The following is an 18,802-nucleotide window of genomic DNA, read 5'->3' on the forward strand; positions in this document are numbered from 1 at the left end:
CTCCGTGCCTCAGTTTCCCCCCTCCGTGCAGCGCGGATGAAGACACGGGCCTCCTGTGTGCGGCGCTGTCACACCCTCCGGGCGCGGCGGGGCAGGCCGGGCCGGCCCCCGCCGCCCAGCGCCGCTGCCGGCAGCCCGGGCACTTCCCGCCCGCCCGCGCCATGAAGGGGCCGCTCCTGCGCCTGCTGCTGCCGCGCCGCGCCTCGGTGAGTGCGGCCCCGGGCACCCGCCTGGCCCGGCCCGAGCCGGGGAGCCGGGCCCGGGGCGCTGCGCTGGTCGCGGCCGGGGCCCGCGGGGGGCTGGAGCCGGGTCTCCCCGGCTCCGCCGCAGGCCCGGTCTCCCCGCGGGGCCGCATCCCCCCTCTCCCGCTGCCGGATCCCCTCCGCCCCGCGGGGCCCGACCCCCCCTCCCGCTGCCGGATCCCCCCCCCCCGCTCCGGATCCTCTCCACCCCGCGGGGCCCGACACCCCCCTCCTCCCGCTGCCGGATCCCCTCCGCCCCGCGGGGCCCGACCCCCCCTCCTCCCGCTGCCGGATCCCCTCCGCCCCGCGGGGCCCGACCCCCCCTCCCGCTGCCGGATCCCCCCCCCCCCGCTCCGGATCCTCTCCACCCCGCGGGGCCCGACACCCCCCTCCTCCCGCTGCCGGATCCCCTCCGCCCCGCGGGGCCCGACCCCCCCTCCTCCCGCTGCCGGATCCCCTCCGCCCCGCGGGGCCCGACCCCCCCTCCCGCTGCCGGATCCCCCCCCCCCGCTCCGGATCCTCTCCACCCCGCGGGGCCCGACACCCCCCTCCTCCCGCTGCCGGATCCCCTCCGCCCCGCGGGGCCCGACCCCCCCTCCTCCCGCTGCCGGATCCCCTCCGCCCCGCGGGGCCCGACCCCCCCTCCCGCTGCCGGATCCCCCCCCCCCGCTCCGGATCCTCTCCGCCCCGCGGGGCCCGACACCCCCTCCCGCTGCCGGATCCCCCCCCCGCTCCGGATCCCCTCCACCCCGCGGGGCCCGACACCCCCTCCTCCCGCTGCCGGATCCCCTCCGCCCCGCGGGGCCCGACACCCCCCCCCGCTGCCGGATCCCCTCCGCCCCGCGGGGCCCGATCCCCCCTCCTCCCGCTGCCGGATCCCCTCCGCCCCGCGGGGCCCGACCCCCCCTCCTCCCGCTGCCGGATCCCCTCCGCCCCGCGGGGCCCGATCCCCCCTCCTCCCGCTGCCGGATCCCCCCCGCCCCGCGGGGCCCGACCCCCACCCCCCGCTGCCGGATCCCCTCCGCCCCGCGGGGCCCGACCCCCCCCTCCCGCTGCCGGATCCCCTCCGCCCCGCGGGGCCCGATCCCCCCTCCTCCCGCTGCCGGATCCCCTCCGCCCCGCGGGGCCCGATCCCCCCTCCTCCCGCTGCCGGATCCCCTCCGCCCCGCGGGGCCCGACCCCCCCTCCTCCCGCTGCCGGATCCCCTCCGCCCCGCGGGGCCCGACCCCCCCTCCTCCCGCTGCCGGATCCCCTCCGCCCCGCGGGGCCCGATCCCCCCTCCTCCCGCTGCCGGATCCCCCCCGCCCCGCAGGGCCCGATCCCCCCTCCTCCCGCTGCCGGATCCCCCCCCCGCTCCGGATCCCCTCCGCCCCGCTGGGCCCGACCCCCCCTCTCCCACTGCCAGATCCCCTCCGCCCCGCGGGGCCCGACCCCCCCCCTCCCGCTGCCGGATCCCCCCCCCGCTCCGGATCCCCTCCGCCCCGCGGGGCCCGAACCCCCCCCTCCCGCTGCCGGATCCCCCCCCGCTCCGGATCCCCTCCGCCCCGCGGGGCCCGACCCTCCCCCTCCCACTGCCGGATCCGCCCCGCGGGGCCCGACCCCCCCTCCCGCTGCCGGATCCCCCCCCCCGCTCCGGATCCTCTCCACCCCGCGGGGCCCGACCCCCCCTCCCGCTGCCGGATCCCCCCCCCGCTCCGGATCCCCTCCGCCCCGCGGGGCCCGACCCCCCCTCTCGCTGCCGGATCCCCCCCCCCGCTCCGGATCCTCTCCACCCCGCGGGGCCCGACCCCCCCTCCCGCTGCCGGATCCCCCCCCCGCTCCGGATCCCCTCCGCCCCGCGGGGCCCGACCCCCCCTCTCGCTGCCGGATCCCCCCCCCCGCTCCGGATCCCCTCCGCCCCGCGGGGCCCGACCCCCCCTCCCGCTGCCGGATCCCCTCCGCCCCGCGGGGCCCGACCCCCCCTCCCGCTGCCGGATCCCCTCCGCCCCGCGGGGCCCGACCCCCCCTCCCGCTGCCGGATCCCCCCCCCGCTCCGGATCCCCTCCGCCCCGCGGGGCCCGACCCCCCCCCTCCCGCTGCCGGATCCCCTCCGCCCCGCGGGGCCCGACCCCCCCTCCTCCCGCTGCCGGATCCCCTCCGCCCCGCGGGGCCCGACCCCCCCTCCTCCCGCTGCCGGATCCCCCCCTCCTCCCGCTGCCGGATCCCCTCCGCCCCGCGGGGCCCGATCCCCCCTCCTCCCGCTGCCGGATCCCCCCCCCGCTCCAGATCCCCTCCGCCCCGCTGGGCCCGACCCCCCCCTCCCACTGCCGGATCCCCTCCGCCCTGCGGGGCCAGATCCCCCCCTCCTCCCGCTGCCGGATCCCCTCCGCCCCGCGGGGCCAGATCCCCCCTCCTCCTGCTGCCGGATCCCCTCCGCCCCGCAGGGCCAGGCCCCCCCTCTCCTGCTGCTGGATCCCCTCCGCCCCGCAGGGCCAGGCCCCCCCTCTCCTGCTGCTGGATCCCCTCCGCCCCACGGGGCCAGACCCCCCCTCCTCCCGCTGCTGGATCCCCTCTGCCCCATGGGGCTGGATTCCCCTCCCGCTGCCGGATCCCCTCCGCCCCGTGGGGCCAGACCCACCCCCCAGACCCGCTCGGGGCTGCCCTATGCATCCAGCCTTTAGCGGCTGGCACAACACCGGTCAGGGATGGTCGACGCTTTGTCCTGCCATGAGTGCAGGAAACAGAACTAGATGGCCTGTCGAGGTCCCTTCCAGTCCTACGATGCTACCAGGGCCTCAGACTTCACAGGGTGTGCTCTGGGCCTTTGGGTCAGCAGTCTGCAGTTCCCTGAGAGCCAGTGTGAGCCACAGCTGTGGGGCACCTGTGCCTTCAGGCATTGCGCACTGCTCAGAGTTGTGGTGTATACAGCTGTTCTTAAGGATTTCGTCTTCACGGTGTGACTCAAATAAACCGCTCTTGCAATCTGCGTCTGGGAATGGGAAGCTTTCCCCAGCTGCCAGAGTCAGGCATCGTTGAGGGTACAAGCAAGACCCTAGCCCTGCCTGCCCCACTGTTTGCTGGAATGGCTGCTTTGCTGGGTTTCCGTAACTTCACTTCTTTGCAAGGCAGGGCTGGGCTATTGCTCAGCCCCACCACGCTGGCAAAGCAGTGGGCTGTTTGGCTAGTCCCCATCCTTTGACCTGGCCAGCAGGAACGGCTCTACCAGGAGTTCAGCCTCCTGCTGGCCTAACCCTCAGGCTCACTGGAACACGCATCTTCCAACCGGGCCAAGATACAGTGTGCGGGCAAGGTCTCTTGCAATCAGTGCCAGGCTAATTGCATGCACGGTAGGCTGCATGCCACACCACCAGTGGATTTGATTTAGTCGACGCCAGGTAGTATACTTAATACCATTCTAAGCAGCGATGAGCTGCCAAAATCTTAACAACCGGTTCCCTTCTCACTCCATGAGGGGGTCATTGCCCCCCCCCGCCCCCCCCGGGACTCCTTCCCCATCCAACCCCCTCCCCTGTCCCCTGACTGCCCCCAGAACCGGGCAGGAGGGTCTCGTGGGCCACCATAGTGGGTGCCCAGCCCGCCTCTAAGAGCCAGAGGCACCCGCCAGGGGGCGAGGTGGGGAGTCCTGGCAGTGCTTACCTGGGCCAGCTCCCAGGAAGCATCCGGCAGGTCCCTCTGGCTCCTAGGGGCGGGGGAGCGTAGCTGGGGGGGAGCAGGGGGAGTGGCCGCTCCCCCCACTGATCACATCAAAAGTGGCGCCTTAGGCAGACGCCATGGGTGCGCCAGGGCTGGAGCACCCACAGGGAAATTTTGTGGGTGCAGAGCCCCCACCGGCAGCTCCCCGCCCAGCCCCAGCTCACCTCACCTCCGCTCCACCTCCTCCCCTGAACTCACCGCCCTGCCCTGCTTCTCTGCGCTTCCGCCCCTCCCCCCCCCCGCTTCCCATGAATCAGCTGTTCGGCGGGAAGCCGGGGCGGGCTGAGAAGCGGGTGGCGGCTTCCCGCTCAGGCCCAGGGTGGCGGAGGTGAGCTGGGGCGGGGAGCGGTTCCCCTGCGCACCCCCCCCCCCCGGGTTACCTGCTGCGGCGCGGGTGGCCCTCCTTGCGCCCGCTCCCCGCCCCAGCTCACCTCCGCCTCCCTGGGCCTGAGTGCGAAGCCGCCACCTGCTTCTCAGCCCGCCCCGGCTTCCCGCGCGAACAGCTGATTCGCGGGAAGCCTGGAGGGGGCGGAGAAGCAGGGTGGGACGGCGTGTTCAGGGGAGGAGGCGGAGCGGAGGTCAGCATGGGCCGGGGGTGGGGTGAGGAGCTACCAAAGTTTTCAAGTCAGTGCCTAAGGTGCCACTTTTGGCCGGTTGTTAAATTTAGAAGCCCTTTTAGAACCGGTTGTCCCTCATGGAACAGCCGGTTCTAAAAGGGCTTCTAAATTTAACAACCGGTTCTCGCGAACCGGTGCGAACCGGCTCCAGGTCACCACTGAGTCTAAGTGTGTTGATTATAGCATGACACACAATGACACATTTGAGGCCTATGTGTGGTGGCACCAAATTCAGTTAATGCTGCCCAACTTCCAACAATTAATACTACCCCGATGCCATGGTGCCCTCCCCAATTCAGCTCCCTACTCCTCCCGTGCCTCCAGTAACCCCCTCCCCTCCAGGGACTTCAGCAGCGGAGGGGTGAGGAAGGTGGGAGCAGCTGATAGTGTTCATCAGAGGGCAGTGGGAAGGAGGGAGCAGAAAGAGCCCATCAACTTTGTGCCAGGCCTGCTCCCTCCTTCACCCACCTGCCCCTCCCCTACTTGAAATCCCATTTAGCTATTGTGCAGCTTCCCCCGCCCCAAGCCTCTTCCTGCTCCTGCGGGATGGGAGCAGGGGGCCCACAGCTGCTGGCTGGCAGACACTGCCTGAGACTGAGATGAGCACGTTGGACTAACACAAGACGGGTATATTGTCCGACACCATGAGAAATTTAGATTTTAAAGGACTTTGTTCAATTTATGCTTTATTTTCCATTCAGTTTCTTACCCTTTCCAATATGGCAGGGATATTACAGTAACTCCTCACTTAACGTTCCTGAAAAATGCTACTTTAAGCGAAACGATGTTAAGTGAATTCAGTTTCTCCATCAGAATTAATGTAAATGGGGGGGTTTCACACCGCCACTTGCGTCAGCAAAACTTTTGTCTTTTTGTCACTGGTCATCGGTGCTGGAACTAGCGGTATGGGGGGGTGTTGCTGCACTCCTGGCTTGAAATAGTAATAGCAGCCCAAATACGTGGTTTCTGCCTTCAGCACCTCCACTGTTAAAACAGCTGTAGTGTCCCCATCACCAGTGTCCAAGTTTACAAGCCTGGGCCCAGTAACTCACATGGTTTAGTTTGGCTTTATTCTGTAAGGTGAAATGGTTGAAGGCAAGTTCAGTTACAGATTTATTTAAGTGATTTAAAAAAAACCCCATACCTTTAGAGAATTACACAACTTGTAAAGAGTTGTCACTTTGGATGGGCTATCACCAGCAGGAGAGTGAATTTGTGTGGGGGGGGTGGAGGGTGAGAAAACCTGGATTTGTGCTGGAAATGGCCCACCTGTTGATCACTTTAGATAAGCTATTACCAGCAGGACAGTGGGGTGGGAGGAGGTATTGTTTCATATTCTCTGTGTGTATATAAAGTCTGCTGCAGTTTCCACGGTATACATCTGATGAAGTGAGCTGTAGCTCACGAAAGCTCATGCTCAAATAAATTGGTTAGTCTCTAAGGTGCCACAAGTACTCCTTTTCTTTTTGCAAATACAGACTAACACGGCTGTTCCTCTGAAACAACTTGTTCAGATAGCAATTCTCTCTCTTCCTTGTTTGCTTTTTCCCTCACCAGAAAAATACAAAAATCTGGTGAACAAAGGGCACGTTTATTTTACTAACTGTTACTTCCTTTCACTCAGGACAAGTCAAGGATGTTTCTTAGATTTTCATCTCTTCAGATTTTTGAATTTTCCTTTTAGAATGAGCAATTAGACCCATAAATCTTATTATTTTTATTGCCTCAGATGTGCTTATTCCATTTTTTTAATATATGTGCAGTTGGACTTGGTGATAATACTCATGTTTGGTTGACTATGGTATTTGTCTAACAATGATACTACTGCAGATATTGTTAGAATAAAAAGAAAAGGAGTACTTGTGGCACCTTAGAGACTAACCAATTTATTTAACACGGCTGTTACTCTGAATCCTGTCATTGTTAGAATAGTTTTTCTTAGATACTTTGTGATTTACATATACTGCAGTATCTTTTAAAATCACTTTAGAGCATGGTTTCTAACTGCACATCAGGATCTGGCTGCCGGAGATAGCTGTGTTACCATTTCAAGAAATTCGGACAGACTTCTTTCCCTGATTAATAACAATAATTTGTACTGCAGTGTCTAAGCAGCTCACTCATAGACCAGGACTGCATTGTGCTAGGTGCGGTACAAACAGCGAACAAAGAGATCCCTGGTGCTTACAATCTAAGCAGTACAATTTCCATTTAAAAGTGGCAGTAAGATGACAGCCAATGCATTTCCACAAGTGATTCTGAGTTCTGGGATGGTAATATGTGAAGTTCTAGGCTGCAGGATATGTGTGGATTATTACACCTTTCTGGGAGAAAGAAGGAACAGAGTAAATGATGTTTGGTGGTAAGAGTCGGGGGACCTAAATTCTATTCCTAGCTCTGCTACTGACACTATCTGACCTTAGCCAAGTTTCCTTCCACCCCGTGCTTCAGTTTCCCCATTCATAGAATGGGGAAATGATACTGACCTTCCTGTGTAAAACACTTTCAGATGTACAGATGAAGAGTGCTACATAACAGCTAAGCATATTAGGCTAACCCAATGACAGCAGAGTTCTGAAGTAAGGGATGTGATCCAGTTAACTAAACCCATGCCAGTGGGCTAGGAATTGCTCAGGTTTCAGCAATTGATTGTACTTTGGATGGTGGTGCCGCTTTACAGTACTTAGAATTAGGATGGATTTTGTTAAAAAAACTGAATCCAGGAGTCCCTAGTATCATTCTTTACTGAGGGAGGTGTTTCTGGACAATTCATTGCACAAACATTTATAAAGCAAGCCTCTAGAAATAATGCTGTTTTTTTCATCATGTCAGTTAAATGCCCATACACTAACTATGTCATAAGCATGAGTGGGCATGGTTCTACTGATTTTTGTTGATGCACATCTCAGGGGCAGGGTATGACCAGTATTTGAACCCACAAGCACTGGCATCCAAAGCTGAGGTGCTAAACCTATGCCCCAGAGCAATTCAGCAGAGGTTGGTGCATTTATACCAGTGGTAAGTTTAGCCCTTTGTTGATACCATTAATTTTGGTTAATTGATTTGATGTATTTTTTCTTGTAGGGTACTGCAGTGATGGGCTTGTGTTGCATTAGTTCTGAGAAACAGCTTTGTGGCTTTAAGAGGATACCATGTAGAAGTGGAGAGGGTGAAGATAATACACCAGCATGGTCATTGCAGCATTATTGCAACAGTGCCTGGAGGTCCCAGCTGAGATCAGGGCTCCATTGTGCTAGGAGCTCTACAAACACATCCTGAGAGACAGTCCTTGCCCTGAGCTGCTTACAGTTGAATTAGGGTGGAAGGGGAAACTGAGGCATAAAGTGAGGCCCTGAAGAGCATGCAGCAGGTCAGTGGCAGAGTCAGGAATAGAAGCCAGGTCATTTGGCCCAGTGCCCTGCACACTAGACCATGCTGTCTCCCAATGGTCAGTTGTGTAGGTTGTCATGGTGAAGTGAGATCTAGCAGTGCCTGTGGTTTACATGAATTCTGAAGTAGTATCAGAGCAGTTAAGCAGAGAAGGGAGCTAATAACCATCCTGCTGGCTAAACAAGCCTTTCCCCCTCTCTGTCTTTAGCCTTGGCCTCTCCTTCTGTCAGGGAGCCTGTGGGGAAGAGCGCAAACGGCAGCCATAAGCCATGCATACAGTACGCAGGCAGGGAGCACCAGGAGGCCGACTGGGCGCTATCCAATACCCAACCAGAAGGACCTGCCGTACGATATAGTGGAGCTCATGGAAGAAGTCGAGATGAAGGTAAGTAGAGTCTGCTGAGAAAAACTCTTCCCAGAGGACACAACCCAGCCTCTGAGTTTCGCCAATACCAAGAGACAGTTTCTGGATCAGCATTAGGGATGGCCCCGGCACCCTTGGAGTTCTATGCAGGCCAACCACATGGAACAGCTTGCAGGATCAGGCCCTTTGTTGGAAATACTTGGGTAACTCAGCGTGGTTATTATTTGCCTTGTTTGTTCCAGGAGGTTACTGTTGGTTCCAAATGGCTTCTAGCTCAAAAGGGCAGCAAGTGCCATTCCCCCACCTTCCTTGTTCGTTTTACTGGGGGAAAAGGGGATGAAGTTAAACCTGATCCGAAACATTCTTTTCATTACTGATGATGCATTGAAAAGGCCGGCAAGATTTTTCTGCTGCTTTTTTTTCTCCTTTTCCCAAAGCTAAAGAGCGAGAGTGCGTGTGAGATGCTTTTGCATCCAAATGGGTGTACGTATTCTAAGGAACACCACAAGGTGCAAGGCCATGGAGAATCAGGCTCCTTGTCTCCTTTTTCTCTTCCCCCGAATGTCTTTCTGCTCCTTTCTGTCCCACTCCCCAGAACCCCCCTCCGGGCACTATTTCCTGCTTCCCTGCCCTGTTCGTCTCTGCGCTGCCTCCTAGCCCTGAGCCCCCCTTCTCTGCTCTCTCCATCCTGAACACCCTCACCGAGGAAGATCTTGGTTAGGCTTTCCTGGGAGCTTTGGTCCATCAGTTCCTACCTTTTTCCTGTTGGGCTAAAATCTCTGCTCCCTGATCCTGTTATATGGCAGTGGCCCCTTGTGGAGTCTGCCAGCCTTGTTCCTCTTTTCCAGGCATCACAACTTTCTGTTGAGCCTGGTGGTTTGTAGAGTCTTCCCCTGCAATATCCCTCTATCCCTCCCCCAAGTTCCTTCTGCCTCAGGCCCATGGTGTACCTTTTTATTCCCCTGTATTGGAGCTAACAAGACCCACTGGGTCTGACTGCCAGGAGGAATCAGCAGCAATAACTCCGCCTCTGTGCACCTGACTGGCTAGTAGTTATCTGTATTACAGTAGTGCTGGAAGCCCCAACTGAAGTCATTATATCAGTAAAACATGGCATAGGCCAAAGTGTATTGTAACTGGGCTGTCTAAGCAGTACCCCCTTGTGGCCCATCAAAGCACAGCCCACCCAGCTGTGGGTCTCTGACAGTCAGCTGACGCCCTTGCTCCAATCCAGTGTAGCATGCCTGGGCACACTGCAGTCCAACCCTTTCCAAGGTATTAGAGTCCAAGAAAACAAAGGCCAACTGTGACCTCAAAACTCAGGGTCATGCTAGGGATCTCAGCAGGACCCTGCCCTTCCGCTCAGGGTTTGTGTTGCCAGTTTCTTCTGACAGTCTCCCTAGGCCCCATTGTCACCTCCACCAGGTAGGAGTTTGCCTCAAGTTTGGGCTGGAACCCAGCATCCCTCTTTGAAAGAGATGAACTCTGCACTCGTCCCTGGCCAGCCCTGAGCTGGCCAAGGCCTCCTCCTTTTATCACCCCACTCCATGACTGACATTGGCTGTAGGCGTAGTGGGCAGGATCAGCTGGGTCCATGGGCTTTCCTCAATCCTCCAGTCCCCGATGTGGAGCATACCTGCCTCATTAACTACATCACTACCAACATAGGGCCAGTCAGCCACATCGTATGTATTTTCCACCTTGAGCTTTTGTAGCATGTGCTCTCTGGAGTCAGGTTACAGCCATTGACTTCTCTTCTCTTTACTCCTTGAACAGAGTGGATTTTTGCCCAATGTGTTCAGTGTGATGTCTCATCGGCCTGCGGAGTTCAGAGCGTTCTTCGCATATTACAATGCCATCATGAACAAAGAGAGAGGTAAATGATGCAGCCGCCTTGAAACTGCCTTTAGCTTTGTAGGTCAAAAGTTGCTAAAATGTGGCACTTGGCTCTGAGTTCTGTATGTCCTGCAGCCAGCCTCATCTTCACCTAGAGAGTTACGGCCAGCAGAGACGACAAGCTCCAGCATGCAATGGTAATCCACACTCAGTGAGGTCTGGCTGGTCCACATAAGAGGCTTGAGTCTGCTGCTTCTTCCAGCTGAAATAATATTTGAGGCTCATGCATTTAGCGCTGACAGTCCTGGGTTCAAAACCAGCTGTCAGGCGAAGCAGGGCTGCACAGTTCCTCAGTGTTCTGCTTTGTGGATTTCTAAGCCAGCAAAGTTATTCATATCCTGTGGGAGCAGTAATAATGTGATATGCTTTTTGCAACAGTCACTGGAAGCAGTAAGGTTGCAGGATATGCTCTGAGTGTTTCTGTAATGAAAATAGAGGTGCCCGTTGGCTCTTTCAGTACTGAAGAGCTGTTTTGACCAAGTGTGGTGTGCATAAAGAACTGCTCAAATCACATGGAAATCTTTAGAAAACATTGTATTAGGAACATTTCTGTATGCGTTACCTTTTCAATAGGGGAGAGGTCCCCTCATTTATTTTACCTTGGAGGACATTTCCATAAAGTCGGAATCTCTTAAGACGCCTTGAAAATTTTGACCTAACCTCTATTGGCTTGAAAAAAACGATCCAACCCCCTGTTAGCTAGAGGCAGATGCAGAAGAGTTGTGTCTTCAGAGGAGGGGATGTCACTAAGATACAAGAGCAATGCCCTGGAGTGTGACCACACCTTTCAGAGGGCGCTGCATCTCCTACCATGGTGTTCTCCCTGGTCTTTGCTTGTGGCTTCATATTTTGCAAAAGTGGCTGGCTAGTAGCTGCCTAGTAAGCTTGAGCCCTGCCCCTCTTCCCTCGATTCTAGAAGGATTTTTCCTTTTCTTTCTTCTCTACCCTCCACCCCCAAGTCTCCTGTCAGCAGCTCCAGTGACTACTGTAAAAAAAAAAAATCACAAAAAGAGTTTCCTTCTTCTAACACTGAACTTAAGGTTCTCTCTTTTCTCTGTTTCACTGTAGAGCTTCTACCTAGAGCCTTACCTAGGCCTGCCTGCCTGCTACTGGTTTAAAAGAAAGTAAACCAGTAGCCTCACACCTACCTCTGCTGCTTGGCACAGTAGCCAGAAGCCTGCAGTGTGAAATTGACATGATTTTCATCAGTGTCACAGCTGCCTACAGAATTCTGAAAGCAGCAGTGAAAATGAAACTGACCAGAGTTTTATTTCATCTGGCTCAGGCTTGGAAAGCTAGCAGCAGCAGCAGAAGTGGGCTCAGGAACACAGCATAGTATAGGTTTTCATGGGGAAGGCTGTCTTCCCAACCATAAGGGCAAGAAACATAAGTTAAAAAAATGAAATGCTGCGAAAATCAATGGCTTGTCTTGAGAACCTGAGGGTGTTTGATGTTGCATATGTAAATCCCTAGATTTATACTTAACTCTATCACAGCTCAAGTCACATTCCTAGGACTTCTTTGTAGAATGATGGGCTTTAGTCTGCTCAGGGTATTCAAACACCTACCAACAATTATTGAGAAATTCAAACTCTCTGGAAGCTTGGTCTAGGTGACCTTGCCCATCCTGATGGTTATAAAACATGATCTCAAGCTCATCAATTTAAGGAGAACTTCATTATTTCTATTTTGTCTCCTGCACAAAAGCAAACCTCCCAATCCCCTTGGCGAATAGGGCCTGCAACATTGCATTTGCTTATAAGAACAAAATTCCAATTGAAAATTAAGGGTTCAAGAATCAAGTAACAAGATGCAAACTTATTAATCATTTGACTCTGAAATAGGCGCAGAAAAGTACTGATTAAGGATCTGTATACTGCAAACATTTAGGCACATTAGTATTTTTACTTATGTGAGAAGTTGATAGGACTAATTAGCAGCTCCACTAACTACTTACATGAGTAAAATTACTTTTGTTTGAAAGTTAGGGCCTTAATTATCTATGGATCAAATGTGCAGTCTTTATTTCATCAAAACTTAAATAGGAATTTTGCCTGAGTGAGAACTGCAGGATTCAACCCTCTATCTATTAAATTACTGGCATAACTGTACTGGTCAGCCATAGGTGCTGGAACTAGGGGTGCGGCAGCACCCCCTGGCTTGAAGCGGTTTCCATCATAAACAGGCTTTACAGTTTGGTTCAATGCCTCTCAGCCCCCCGCTATACAAACTGTTCCAGTACCCCTGTAGTCACGATGTCCCTCTGTATGCTTTCCTATGTACTTTCTTGCATGCTTCAGTACATGCCGACTACTGACTCTACAGCAGGGGTTCTCAAACTAGGGGTCGGGACCCCTCAGAGAGTCGTGAGGTTATTACATGGGGGGTCGCGAGCTGCCAGTCTCCACCCCAAACCCCACTTTGCCTCCAGCATTTATAATGGTGTTAAATATATAAAAAAAGTGTTTTTAATTTATAAGGGGGGGGGTCACACTCAGAGACTTGCTCTGTGAAAGAGGTCACCAGGACAACGGTTTGAGAACCATTGCTCTACAGCATCTGTTATTTCCCAGTACCATTGATCCTTGTGTATTTTTTTGTAATAAAATGAAAAGCTTCAATAAGAAATCCCCCTTAGATTATTTATTTTTCCCCCATAGGAAGACTCAGCAAGGCTGACAAAGAACTTATTGTTGTGGCTACAAGCGTTGTTAACAGATGTCCCTACTGTGTAATTGCACACGGTGCTTTACATCGGATATATTCTAAAAAGCCAGCTTTGGCTGATCAGGTTAGTGGGATTGTCTGTTTTTAAACTAAGTAATGAAAATATCAGAACAAAAGGGCATACTCTGTGCCTGCTTTGTAGGCTGTCTTGAGATGGGGAAAAAATATAATCAAAATAAAGTCTCTTCTTTTCCTGACTGCTGAAGATGTCTAAGGTTCCAATCCTACAATCTGTTCCATGCAGATGGACCCCACTGGGACTGCGTGAAACAGTTTGCAGGATTGGGGCCTAATGCAATAGCTCTCTTTCTCCAAGCTCGTCCATTTGTTTCTCTGCCCATGACTGGGTTATCCTCTGTTAACAGCCAGCACAATAAGCTAATGCAGAATTTAGTAGAAAGCTTTAGTGGGGACTGTTTAACCCATCCTTGACGTCTGAGGAGCATTGAAGCACTCCTCAAATTGATAGTGCACCACTTTATTTGCACTCATATTTTTAGTGGCAGGAAGGTCTGAAAATTGCTTTGTGAGGACCAAATCCTGATTACCTCTGCATAGCCCAGGTAAACAGGCTGGGTGCATGGCATCTCTGGTAGGGGTTCAGAGGAAACTAAATCTTCCTCTTCCCACCCTGCGTGGGGGTTTCCATCAGATGATTTGTGTAGGAAATGGCCAGTAACATCACTAACTTGCTCCCACCTCTGCTTTGGAGAGACCTGCGACAAAGCAGTGATCTCCAGCGTGCTGGCTGTGTCTGGCCCCCTCTGCATAGCCTCTGTGTGTCTTTTCCCTTCTTCCCATATGCTCAGCAGTACTGCTACAGACCCAGTGCATCTAGGGCCTGCCAGATGCAGGGGGAGGCACTGAATTTGAAAGAAAAAGAGATACTTCTCTATCACAACAGCCAAGGGCAGTCACACAGAAATTGACCAGCCCAGCTACCAGGGGTGAATTCTCCATTCTGTCAGAACTCCAGTTGGTGCCAGAATGGAGGGGCAGGGGGCAAAGCCACATTGCACTACCCCAAAATCTGATACTGGCTGAGGGCTTGCCTGATCTAGGCCAGGCCAGATTTTTCAGATATGCTGAGCAACCTACAGCTTCCATGGACTTCAACTGGAGTTGTGACACTGCACAGCTGACAGTCAGCTGCCCCTGGTCTCTCAAGTTGGGGTACCCAGAATCGGTGGCCAGTCTGGGAAAATGCTGGCCTTGATTTCTCCTTTGCTGCCATTGCATATGTCTTTTCAGTACTTGTCTCTCTCCTAGGAGGTAAAATTTTCTAGTGAACATCTCTCAGTTCTTCCATGAAACAAAACAGCCATCTACCCAGGTGCCAGTTCAGGGCAGGGCTGCAGGCTAATTCATTCAGATGCTAATAGAAATTAAAGGAGTGTCAAAAGATATTGTAGTGTAATCAGACTGTGACGGGGTGTACCTACCCTGTGCTGGGGTGGAGGGGATTAACCCCATGCTATAGGCTGAGGAAGCCACGCCCCCTCACCCCAGCTGAGCACAGTGTAAGAGGGAGCAGCTCAGTCTGGGTGGGCTGCTGATGGGAGCAGATATGTGCGGAAGGCTTCTGCTGGGAGACTGTTGGATCCACCAGATGCTGATGCCAGCCAGGTTGATGCCTCTACCAAACTCCAGCAAACCACTGATGCTGACAGAGGCAAGGCAGCGACTGTCGGGGGCCCCCTGCATTGGAAGAAGGGGTAGGATGCAACCCAGAGAATGGGATGGTAGGGGCAGGTGACTGAAACTGAGCAGCGAGGTATTGGTTCCCTAGGGCCTTGGGTCAGGACCCGGTGGAGAAGGGTGGGCCCGGGTCCCCCTATCCCATCTGACCTTCTGTGGACACTGCCAATGGGCAGGGAGGTGAATCGGGCTGCCAAATGCCATTACATAGACTCTGGCTATTGCGCCATACTATCCTGGGAAGAAAGGTTGCTACTTAGACTTTGGCTACTAGACCTTACTGCCCTGAAGCCCAGGTCTGCCTTAGTTGACTTGGGCTGCAAAGCCATATTGCCCTAAGGGGCTGACAGGGTGTATCTTCCCCGCAACACAGGCCAATTCACTTGTATTGGTTTGGTTCAAAGGAAATGTTAATGGTATTGTCTTCACTTATCTATAACCTGTTGATTTTTATTGCATTACATTATGCATATCCCTGTAACTTCTTACCCCGAGGTCAAAAGTGTGTGTTAATGTTAAGATGAGAATGTACTTGATGTGTAAACTTCATGAAAACTAATGAAGGATTGTTTACTCTTCCATTACCTTTTACATTGTGTATATCCCTGTAATTAAATTACCCATCAAATGTGATTGGAGCCTTGGCAATGTAAATTAAGAAGAGTGCTACCTTCAAAGCAAGGGCCATTTTATTCAACAATGGAAATTCACTGGCCTTTGTGGGTGAAGACATTAATCAGATTGTCTTTTGTGAGCATGAACTATAAATAACTGATTCAAAAGAATAATCCTGCATCTCTGGACAGTTTGAATTCTAATAGGGTGGAATTTCTGGACAAGGAGACAGTGATACCAGAGTTATTCTGGGTAACCCTGAAATACTTTTGGGAAACTAGCAGACTACTACATCTCTGCTATCATTTTGGATTACAAACTTTGACTCACCTGTTAACATATTTTACCTGTTTTAACCTCTCATTAATGGATCTCTTTTCTTAGCTAATAAATCTTTAGTTAGTTTACTAGAGAATTGCCTGTCAGTGTTGTCTTTGGTGTGAGATCCAGAGTACCAAATTGATCCGGGGTAAGTGACTGATCCTTTGGGATTGGGAGTAACCTAATGTAATGTGGTTTTTGGTTTACATAACCTTTTATCACAAAATCCAGTTTGTCTAGGTGGCAAGATAGACTGGAGAGTTGACTGTGACTCCATAGTGAGACTGGTTCAATGACCAGGAGGGCACATTTGTTACTGGCTTGGTGAAATCTAATTTTAGAACATACCATCAATTTGGGGTATCTGCCCTGCTTTCTGACAGTCTGACCTGAGATTAGCACTCACAGTTGTAAGCCACTCCAGACAGCTTGACAATAGCCTTGATGAATGAAAGGTTTTTAAGTTTTTGACCCAGCTGCATTGTTTTATAGGCGCGGAATACATTTTTCTGTAGCTTTTTTTTCTTTCTTGCAGGTTGTTGTCAATTGGAAACTGGCTGATCTAAGTGATCGGGAGCAGGCAATGCTGGAGTTTGCTCTTGCAGTCAGTCACAGTGATAACATAACTGAAGAGCACTTCCAAAAGCTGGAGGCGCAGGGTTTTGACCGGGAAGATGCCTGGGACATAGGCATGATTGCCTCCTTTTTTGCCATGTCTAATCGTATAGCTCACTTTACCGACCTGCGTCCAAACGAAGAATTCTACACCATGGGCAGAATACCTCGGGACAAGGAAAAGGCAGAAACTCCCTAATGTTGCCCACAATTTTGTGAAGACATATCAAGCACTTAATGCTGTGGCTAATGTTGCTAGTTGCTGAATATATAAAAGGCACAAGCTAATAGCAGATTGTTACCAGAAGAGATCAGATGGGGAAATGGGTTACACTTTCCTCCAGCATGCAAAAAGCTGGAAAGGGTTTTCAGCTATGGGCCAGTGTCATAACGCTTTTAATTCCTAAAGTAGCTGCAAGATCAAAACATTTGTCTTAAACCTTGTTTAGATTGGGATAAATTTGCTGGGTAACATATAGTGATTGATAAACAAGCTGATAGCAACTTTGTCATCACATCTGTAACAGAGTAAATACCAGATGAGCTTTTGTATGTATAGTATTGTACCATTGTCAGACAGGGAAGGGCTGTAATAATTTCTCATCGCACTTTTGCTAATTATCAGAGATTAATGTATAAATAAGGGTTGGGAGAAGGCTTTCTCAGCCCTATTAATTACTCTTATGTGATCCTGCAGTGAAGGCATAATGCGGCTGGTGTAATAGCACGATCATTCCAAAACATCCCACTGGTGTCAGTGGAAAGTCTCTGCTTGGCTTCATTGGAAGTCAGATCAGGTCCTTAGTGCCAGAGTGAGCAGAGCTGTGCAGTGCAGGTGTGACAGTGGGAAGTTTTTACTCAGTCACGGTACCGTATCAGTAATAACGGCCCGTAGAAAGTCCCTGACAGTGAAATATTGGTTTTTTTCTTCAAATGCTCAGATGAAGAAATTCTCTTGACTAATGCTGCTGGGCTGAGTGGTGAAGGAATGAAGCGTTTGTGTGCATGATACAGTGTGGCCAACTCTCGCAGTTTTATCAAAGGTCTTGTGATATATGGTGTTCTGCTTGCAGCCCTAGCTGCTGGAGTGAGGTGATTTGGGTGAGAATCTCATAGTCCATTGTTTAAAAAAGAAAGTTTCTAGCCCTCATGATTGTAGGGAAAAGCTTGAAAACATGACTCATGTGCATCCTAAAGGCTTAAAAACCTCCTGACAAAGAACCCCCCAGTTTATTTTGTCAAATCTCTTGATTTCTATGTTTTACTGCCTGACCTATGATTTTTGAACACTTTGGATTGGCAACATTGCAACTTTCCTCTATCCAGTCCAGGGCCGGCTCTAGGATTTTTGCCGCCCCAAGCAAAAAAAATGTTGGCCTTCCCTGCCACTTTTTTTTTCATGCCCCTTCCCCGGCTCTGCCCCTTCCCAACCCCTTCTCCAAATCCCCGGCCCTGCCTTCTCCCCCAGGCGTGCTGCATTTCCCCCCCCCCCATTGCTTCCTGTGCCTCCCCCCCCCCGCAACCCCCCATCCTTGCTCACCTCCGCTCTGCCTGCTCCCCTGAACACGCCGCTGCTCCACTTCTCCCCCCTCCCTCTCAGGTGAGGGAGAGGCAGGGCGTTCAGGGGAGCAGGCGGAGCGGAGGTGAGCGAGGGTGGGGGGAGCGCAGGAAGTAACGGGGGGGTAGAGAAACTGTTCCCCGCCCCAGCTCACCTCTGCTCCACCACCACCACCTCCCCCTAACGCTGCTGCCCCTCGGCTTCTCCCCCCTCCCTCCTTCCCTCCCTCCCAGGCTTGCCATGCGAAACAGCTGTTTTGCGTGCCGCAAGCCTGGGAGGGAGAGGGGAGAAGCGGAGTGGCGGCGACGCGCTCAGGGGAGCAGGCGGAGGGGAGCTGGGGCACCGGGGGCACATTTCTAGGGGCGGCATGGCCGGCGCCGGAATCCCACCCCTAGAAATGTGCCACCCCAAACACCTGCTTGTTTGGCTGGTGGCCAGAGCTGGCCCTGAGCCAATCTGTTTCTCACAACTTTTCTAAAATGTCTCTACCGTAAATGGATCATAGACAAACTCCATCCACTCACTCCCCAGTAGTTAGGAAATGTGATTTTCTTGCTTGAGTTGTTTCCAACACGAAACCATGTCTGTGAAATGCAATTGTCTTGCCTTATGTGTATTTTAAAGTAAATTGTAACATTAAGGTTCTTGACTCAACTTTTACTCACAGAGGTCAAAAAATATAAGCCCTTTTTGAAAATGGTTGGACTGTGTGAAATGTGATCTTTCCTCCTTTCTCGGTGACTAGCTGAACCCCCCCCCCCCCCCATTTTAGTGATAAAAGGTTTGTAAGTGAGAAGCCTCCGGCTGGATCCAAAATTCACGGAAGCCAGGGAGTGCCAAAGGAGCAGCCGCTCTTCCCGCCGGTACCGCCCTGCCCCCCACGCCCCTCTCCCCAGCTGACAGCAGGCGGGGAGCTTCCAGGGAGCGGGGGGCAGCCGCGCAGGGCGTGCCCCCCCGCCCCCGGCAGGATGTGCTCAGGGATCGATGAAGAAGGGGTGAAAGGGGCGGTAACGCGGCAAGATCCCTGACTTCCCTCCCTAGCCCCACCCCATTCACACCCTCTTCC

The 18,802-nt window shown here is 53.5% G+C and overlaps 1 protein-coding gene across 1 annotated transcript; it reads left to right on the forward strand.

Moving 5' to 3' along the window:
- Positions 1–81: 81 nt before the first annotated feature.
- LOC125636596 (uncharacterized) lies at positions 82–18,436 on the forward strand. Its single transcript, XM_048849973.2, has 5 exons — positions 82–206; positions 8,151–8,327; positions 10,083–10,182; positions 12,863–12,993; positions 16,099–18,436. The coding sequence occupies exons 1-5, from the start codon at positions 162–164 to the stop codon at positions 16,375–16,377; spliced, it is 732 nt and encodes a 243-aa protein (XP_048705930.2). The 5' UTR covers positions 82–161; the 3' UTR covers positions 16,378–18,436.
- Positions 18,437–18,802: the final 366 nt, after the last annotated feature.

This window comes from Caretta caretta, chromosome 5 (genome assembly GCF_965140235.1).
Source record: "Caretta caretta isolate rCarCar2 chromosome 5, rCarCar1.hap1, whole genome shotgun sequence".
In the NCBI taxonomy this organism is placed as follows: Eukaryota; Metazoa; Chordata; order Testudines; family Cheloniidae; genus Caretta; species Caretta caretta.